Below are 8,258 nucleotides of genomic sequence, written 5' to 3'. Positions count from 1 at the left end.
GGGGACCCCGCAGGCCTCCGGCCTCACCTGCCCTTCCTCTCCTCTTCCCACTTCCTGGCTCCCACACCTCAGGTCACAGCCCCAGCCCCAGCACAGAGCTGAGCAAGGCCCAAGGCTCACCCACGTGCCACACTCTCACTGCTGCTCTCATTCTCCACCAGAGCAGGAGACACTTCTACTCCCCGCACTTGACACAATTTGCACAACCATTTGTTTTTTCTTTTCTTTTGTTCCTAGTACTCATGATCGAATCCAGCTCATTCACACTTAGCTGCGTTCCCTTTTGCACTTTCAATTTTTAAGGCAAGGTTTCACGAAGTCACCAAGTTGCCTAGGCTGGGTTTGAACTTGCATCTGCCTGCACCGGCCTCATAAGCATGTGCGGGGACAGAGGGGTGCAGCCTTGCAACTGTTTCATAGCATCCTCTCCAACAGACTGTGAGCTCCACCACACAAAGCCTTGGCCAGGCATGGTGGCACAGTGTAATCCCAGCACTTGGGAGGCAGAGGCAGGAGGATTACTGTGAGTTTCAGGCTTCTGGGCTACACTAAGTTCAAGGCCAGCCCAGACCAGCTAGTAAGACCCTGTCTCAACCCCTACTCTCCCCAAAACCCATGAAGCCTGTGTCTATGGTGCTCCCTCCTCCCCACAGCCCCTGGGACAGAGCCCAGCAGCCAGCATGTCACCTGAGCAAAAATGAGGAGTGAACGAATGATTAAATAAATGCCTTATATGCTAGCAAACAAGCTGTGCCCAGGCTGAGTCCTTGGTGTGGAATGTTCTCGCATGCCCTCACCGCTACTTGCCCAGCACCTTGCTGTTTCCCACTCAGCCTGAGTCCTGCCTTAGAAACCACTCTCCCAGGAAGCCCTGTGCACCCGTCCAGTTGAGGCTGGGCCCCCAGTGGCGGTCTGCTCACTCCCACTGTGGCTCTGGTGTGCTGCAGGCTGGGTGTATCCATGAGCCAACAGCCGGAGCAACTAGCACCCAGTGGGCCAGCCCCGCGATGCCGAGTAGCTCCTGGCACGTACCAGCCGGCAGGCCACCTGGAACACACACTTCTCCGAAATCACATGCTTCGGGCTCTTATCCAGGGCTGACTGTAAGCTCCTCCCCAGTCTGGGGAACACCAGGAACCTGGAAGACATGGGCATCCTAGGAGGTGCAGACACGTGGGGAGGAAGGAATATGGTTCTGAGGGAAGACCGTGGTGGGGGAGCCCCAAGGTCCCAGCACCGGGGCATAGAAAAGGCCCCACTGGGCCAGACACAGCCTGGCTCAAAACAAGAGAAGAGGAGGTGGCAGCTGACTGGGCAGTGGCTCTGGAGCTGCAGCTGGACCTGGACACAGGACAGGGAGAGAAGGAATGGGTGTCGGTGTGGGTGACAAGTGAGACAGCTCACCTGTACTTGTCCTGGTGAACACCGAAACCCAGACAGGCAGGGATGGCCAAGAGCGGGGTCGAGGACAGCTTCTTCCACTTGTTCACTGAGGGAGACAATGGGCTCAACTCAGAGTCTGGAAGGTGCCAGGCCCTGAGGTAGCAGCCAGTTTTCAAGCCAGGAGAACAGACCATGTCCCCTTGTTGGAGAGGAATCTTTGTAGTAGGTGACAGTGAAAAAGGTGGGTGTCAGTGACCCATAGGTGTCTGTAATCCATGCCTGAAGGTGACAGTGGTGAAGGCAGGTGACTTCTGAGGAACATCCCCATCTGGAGTGAGCAAAGGGGACAAGCTGGCAGAGGAATCTCCGTGCCCACAGGTATAGGTAATGAGACCAATGTGGCGGCACTGGCCATGCCAGGCCGACTGTGCCCCTGGCTGCCTGCTGGGGTCCCCAGGGGCCAGTACACAGCCAGTGGTGTGCAGACACAGCACGACAGCTGACTGCTCGGGGAAAGCTAGTCAGCACTGGCATTTATACCAGTTTCTGCAGCATAAATACTTCCTGGCAGAAGGGCCGGCCAAAGAGCTCAACTGATTAAAGTACCTGCTTAGGCAGATGCAGAGGCCGGGAGTTTGATCCCTGGGCCTGCTGTGCTGGCTTTCGCGCCCCCCCCCCCCCCCAGGGCACACTGAGACTGCGATTGAGACTGGGCGTGGTGGCGTGCACCTGTAATCCCAGCTCTTGGGAGGCTGTAAAACAGGTATATCACTAGTGAGACCCTGGACATCCTGTAGACCCTTCCCTAAAAAAAAAAAAAAAACTTCCTGGCAGAGCCAGTTTCAAGCCACCAATACGATATGACTGGTGCAGGCATGGAGAGGGGCCCCGAACTCGCACCTGTGCTACATCTTCAGTATCCAGAACCAGGGGCGTAAACAACCACAAGAGTCATAGGGAATGCACGTGCAAGAAAGCAGGAGGAAATGATGAGGCTCTGGGTGTTCACTGTCTTTGTGTTGAACACAAATAAGCTACATGATTTAATTTTTAATGCCTTGACTGCATATAACAAGCAGCTTGGAGCACTCTTTAAAATGTGTAAGCTGGCTCCTAAGAGTTGGTCTGAGCCAGTTCTGCCATCCCCTCAGGCCCCAGGGTGACAGGAGTTGGCTGTGGACACAGATGGGATTCACAGTTGGGCCCAAGTCCCCACTCTGCCCAAGCCAGCAGGGAGACGCGAGCTGCTGTGCGCAAGCTGGTACCCCAAGACACTCTTCCACCCACTTTCAGCAGAATACCTTGCAGAGGCTTGGCAGCCCGCTGGAAGAAGTTCTGCTCATTGAACAGGCGCCCATCTTTGGCATCCTGGAGGGGATAGGAGAGCAGAGGCTATTACACTCAACTCCCTTACACAACAGCCCAATACCTAAATGACCCCAGGATTTTTCAACTCCCTGCATTAGGACCAAATTCCTCATGGTGTCACAGATGAACACTACCTGACACTGCAAGTGATATATTTCATCTGCATTTTTATGATAGGATCCACAAGGTATCCCTAGATAGGCAGCCTTCACATAAAAACTACATGTCCCAGCCTCCTTTGGGAAATGTGGCTGCTATGATCACATGACTAAGTGCTGGCCAATGAGAACAAAAGAACTGTGAGCAACCTTCAGATTATGCTTTTAACAGATAGAGATAGGCCCTCCTTTTCCCATTCTGCTGCCGCTGTGCCAGACTCATAACTCAGCACCACTTCCCTCTCAGCCTTGGGATATGCTGACTGGATGGTCTAAGAGAGAGGCTCTGCTTCTGGCAATGGTAACCACAGTGCTAATGGCAAAAAGAGCATGGATGGCTAAAGTGCTTACTGTGTACTTGATGCAAACTAAACTCTGCAGAAAAGAGTTAAACAGAGGCCTGGTGGTGATCCATCCCATGGGTTTGTTGGGACAATTCAATGAAGGAATGCCTAGGACTTTCAGGTTCAGGAACAGAACTAGCTCTCAGTAGCTTGCTCCAAACCACAGCCTCCATTTAGGGCCTGGGGGCGTCACCCGACCAGGCTGTCCCTGGTTTTCTGGGGTATGGGATAGTCCAAGTAAGTGTTAAAGAAGAAAAGAAGAGTCACCCGAGCCAGGCATGGTAGTGCACGGCAGTAATCCCAGCATTTGGGAGGCTGAGGCAACAGAATCACTGCAAGTTCAAGGCCAGCCATAGACACCCTGTCTCAAGAACAAGAAAGTCACCCAAAATGCCAGCACTCGCTACGGACCACGATGATACAACAGTCTTTCACATGCAGCACTTCACTGTGCAGGAAGGTTGCTCACTTTCCCCAGTGAGGTCCACCCTGCACACCTGAGTGCTCATGGCTCCTGTGCACTGAGCCCTTGTGCTGAGCACCTGCTGTGGGGGGTTTCATCAGAACTTGGGGTCTTCTGCTGTGCTCTCTGTTGGACTCAAGCCCCAACACAGCAGGTACTTGATAGATACATGCTACACACAGGGCAGGCAGTAGTGGCAGGAGGGCCACATGATGCATGTTACAAACTCATTGGTAAGGAAACTAGGAGTTGAGAGGGGATATCCTCGTTCAGGTTACATTTGGCCAGGGGTTTCCCCCAGCCCCACATGAGGAGCAGGCATCCCAAACTCTCCTAGCTTACAGAGGGGCTCAGAGGTCCACAGTACATTTGCAAAGCCCCAGGTCCCCTGCTCAGAGGCTACTCACCAGTTTGAGGGAGAACTGGTATTTCTGAGACTTTGACTTGCAGGGGAGGACAGAGGCAGGCTCAGCTACGGAGGAACAGAAACAAGGGATCAAGGTCAGAACCTGGGGGTCACGGTCATGGCCCACAAACTTCCTAGCAATGAGAAGCTATTCTGGTTTCCTGGTTCACACAGGCAAGCACACTCTTGGTATGCAGAACCTGTCTGTCTGTCTGTCCGTCCGTCCGTCCGTCCGTCCGTCCGTCCGTCCGTCCGTCCATCCATCCATCCATCCATCTATCTATCTATCTATCTATTTTTGGTACTAGAAATCAAACTCAGGACCTGGTGCTTGCCAGGCAGGTGTTGTGCCACTGCGCGATATCCACAACCCTCCTTTGTATTTTTGAGGAGCTTTTCTCCTCTTCCTCTGTGGCCATCCAGGTGGCAGGAAAGGGTGCACACTGTGGGCCTGAGACCGTCCCCCTCCCAAGGCTGAGGACCAGGGCTCTGGAACGTGGACTTTGAGAGGAAGGGTCCCCAGCACTTCCTCCTGATGTTTGTGGACCCACACTAATACCTGCTGTCCCCTCTGGGGCCCGGGCTTAGCAACATGTTAGACAGAGGTGGCCACAGTCACCGTAAGAATCTGGGACCCCGTGTCTGACAGGCTTCCCTGGAGACCACAATCCCCATGTGGCACCACAACTGTGGCTGGGAAAGATCGGTGTATACTCAAGGCCACTTCCTGAGCCAGCCACATCCAGTGCTTGAGCAGAGGGACAGCCACAACCCAGAACCACACTGAGGGGCTGCTTTGCTCCACAGGCCACTGACCAGGAGTCCATCCTCGGGGCCCCAGGCCCAAGCCACCTGGCTGTCTCTTCACGGTATCCGGTCCCACCTCTTATGAGCTCCTCATAGGGATAACATTCAACATGAGCTGCTAGGGACATTCAGACCTTACTGGAGGTACTGGATTTATTTTTTGGGGGGTGGAAATGTGCTGGAATTAGTGGTGAGGTTGTGTGATACTGTAGATACATTAAAATCCACTGGGTAGTACAATTTAAAATAATGACTTTTATGTTTTATAGATATTATCTCAACTTAAAGACTGCCAATAAAATACCTACATACAGCAGTGCCTGGACCATTAGGTACTGCTGATGCTAAGACGCCACCATGGGGATGCCCCTTACTGCCAAAGATGCTCAGTGAGCTGCTGGAAGTCTCACCCTGGGAAGGAGGCACCAGCCTGTGTGTGGAAGCCTCACCGCAGATACCATGAACACCAACGCTGGGCTCCTTCCCTTCCCTTGCTCCCTGGAGCATTCTGGACCTGTGTGGGAGGCACACCCTGCTCTTCACTAAGACCCCAATTAAGAAAGCCCCAAATCTGCCATATCCTCTTGGCACCTGGGCTCTGTTGGCATTCTCCACATCAGTTATGGTTGATACAGTGTCAACCCAAGATGTCTAGAAGCTCAACTAAGTAACCTGCTGGGTGTAGAGGACAGGCCCTAGCTCTAGGATGTTGTTTCAATGAGAGAAGTACAGAAGTCTAACTAAGCATCTCAGTAGGGGACAGGGTCCTCAGCCTGTAAACATCCTGAGCCTACGCAGGAGGAGGGCACAGAGCTTGGGTGGGTATGGGGCCATGTGGGAGGCCGCCTACCACATAAGGGAGGACAGAGGCTTGCTTTCCCCCTTGTGCTCTTGCTGCCGTTGCTGTCTTCTGCTGCCTTGAACTGCTGCCCTTGAGGCACACTGCCCTGCCTTGGAGCCAGCTGATTACGGACTTCAACCTCCATGGACTGTGAGCTAAATAAACCTTCGTTCCTTAACTGTGGCATTGGATATTTTGTCTCATCAACAAGAGAAAAGTTAACACAACATTTAGGGGGTTCTGGGTTAGCTCAGTTGTTTAAATGCCTGCTTGGGCAAACTCAGTCAGGTGCAGGGGACCACAATTTGATCCCCAGCTCAACAAGCTGCACCAGACCTTAACGCAGCCAAAGGAAAACAAAAAAAGTTACACAACATCTAACCCAATTTTGGGTGGGGGCCCATGCTATCCCTGCAGGCCAGCCGAGACTGTCCTTGTCTTGTGACCTCCTGGCCCACACTCCTGTGACCACGCTCCCATTGCCACTGTGGGTGCAGTGAGTGCTTTTAATGGGCCAGGTGCAGGACCCTCCCGGCCACCCTCCTCCCTACCCGTGAACTCACAGGACCTGCCCAGCCCCTGCAGGTGAGTCAGTGTGCAGTCTGGGCCCTCAAGACTGCCAGAGGCAGGTCTACAGCGACCAGAGCAGAGCAGCCTCCATTCCCATCCTAAGGAAAGGTCCCCACCCTGGGCCAGCCTGGCTGCCTGGGCACAGCACCTTCATAGAGAATGCCTTGGTTGTCCCTGGTCTGCAGGGCTCCCAGCCTCCAGCACTGCCCGTTCTTGTCTGTCAGCTCTGTCCCCGAGGGCAGAGCCTCGAGCGAGGTGGTTGCCCGGCTCCGCTTCAGTGTTTGAGGGCTTCGCTTGGTGGACTGTGGGCTGCTTTTGGGGGTAGGGGATCCACTCCTGGCCCCTGCAGGAGGAAGGTTACAGTAAAGGAAAGGCAGCATCCAGGAGAGGAAAGCTGGTGGGGAGTGAAGTAACACTCATGCTAGCTAGTTCTCGCAGCCAGCAAACGCCTCCCGACTGCCTTGGACCAGGTCCTGTGTGGGTGGCCCTGGACTCTTCCTGGAAAGCTCCCAGCGTTGTGGGGGAATCTGACCTAGTGAGCCTGCACAGGACACCAGGGCCAGAGGAGAAGTGACTGTGTGAAGGTCAAGGGAGGCTTCCCGGAGGAGGGGACATCAGAGTTCAGTCTTGTTGGATGAGCAGGTTTGACAGAGGAAAGGGAAGGGGAAAGGCGACCAGATATTGACCTGAAAACGTCCCACAGAGCAGGCCCAGCCCTGTGCCAAGTGTGAAGAGGGACAACCTTGGAGGGACTGGCAAGAGTGAGGAGGCGTGGCAGGGGGCAGCACATGGCAACAGCACCCACCTTCCTCAAGGTAAAGGGCCAGGAGACAGGCAAAGGTCTTTAAGCCCCTGGTGTCCCAGCACTGGCTGGGAAAAGACAGGTAAGGCACACTCAGTGCCTGTGTGCAAAGGAGGTGCAGGCCAGAAAGTGAGGCTGAGGGTGCCACGGGGCTTAGAGTGACAAGTGTATGAAAGAGGGTGCTGGGCAGAGGCTGGGGAGACCTGGGGGTTAAGGGGGACTAGGCTGCAGAGGGTGCTGCGAGGAGGTCCAGGCAGGGGTGGATGCCAGATGGGGCCCTGGCAGCTTTGCCCCAAACGTTGTCAGAGGCCCCATCCTTGCCCACCTAGGTCAGATCTAGAACTGAGAACTCACGGCATGTCTTGGAAGAACTCACGGCATCTTCAGCCTCAGCACTGTGACCGTCAGAGAGGAAGGATGACTGGGACGAGATGACAATGTTGGACCACTTCACTTTCTTGGGAGAGCTTTCAGAACTGACGGTGCACTCTCTCTTCGAGCCTGAAGGAAAGGAAACAGAAGGCAGATGGGAGTTTCAAGGCCCTTCCCAGTAAGGCTCACTTCTTCTGCCACCAGCGATCCAAATAAATGGTTCTTTTCTTTTAGATCTTCTCTCCTCCTCCTGAGGCAGGAGGATCACCATGAGTTCAAGGCCTTAGTGTGCATCCCCCTTACGATCCTAGAGGCTGCCCCAGGCCTTCACATGGAGCTAGCCCCTCAGCTCTTCTTTATTCTTATTTTCAGATAGGATCTCAGTGAGTTGCTAAGTTGCCGAGGCTGGGCTCAAAGTTTCCGAGGCCGTGCAACCCTCCTGCCTCGGCCTCCCAGAATGTTAGCCTTTCTTTTACATCCTCCATCATTTTGCCCTCTGTTCTCTTCTAATTCTTCAAATCTATCTTCCAGCTCACTAAGTCTCCCTGCAGCTGTGTCTAGTCAGCCAATTATCTATACACATATATTTAAAGATATTTTATTTGGTTCCTCTTTAAATCTGCCTGGTTAATATTTTTTTTTACTTTTATTTATTTATTTATTTATTAAATTAATTTTATTGAGAAAGAAATAACAATGACACAGTTTCAAAACAGGTTAGTAGGACAGTTACAATAATTAACA

General features: G+C 53.3%; 1 protein-coding gene across 5 annotated transcripts in view; it reads right to left on the bottom strand.

Annotated features, from left to right (window-relative positions):
• The window catches only part of Vrk3 (vaccinia related kinase 3), a 32,717-nt gene that overhangs the window by 13,750 nt on the left and 10,709 nt on the right, over positions 1-8,258 (bottom strand). For all 5 annotated transcript variants that reach the window (XM_023706655.1, XM_023706654.1, XM_004646416.2 and 2 more), the window contains exons 4-9: positions 7,497-7,643; positions 6,489-6,683; positions 4,124-4,188; positions 2,685-2,751; positions 1,405-1,489; positions 1,033-1,138 (exon numbers count right to left, since the gene is read on the bottom strand). In XM_023706655.1, coding sequence (XP_023562423.1) covers positions 1,033-1,138; positions 1,405-1,489; positions 2,685-2,751; positions 4,124-4,188; positions 6,489-6,683; positions 7,497-7,643 — 665 coding nt within the window. The remainder of the gene's footprint in view (positions 1-1,032; positions 1,139-1,404; positions 1,490-2,684; positions 2,752-4,123; positions 4,189-6,488; positions 6,684-7,496; positions 7,644-8,258) is intronic.

The sequence above is a fragment of the Octodon degus genome, unplaced genomic scaffold (assembly GCF_000260255.1).
Source record: "Octodon degus isolate 3935 unplaced genomic scaffold, OctDeg1.0 scaffold00268, whole genome shotgun sequence".
Lineage (NCBI taxonomy): Eukaryota > Metazoa > Chordata > Mammalia > Rodentia > Octodontidae > Octodon > Octodon degus.
The sequence above is the reverse complement of the archived record's forward strand: the minus strand, read 5'-3'. Positions and strand labels throughout refer to the sequence as shown.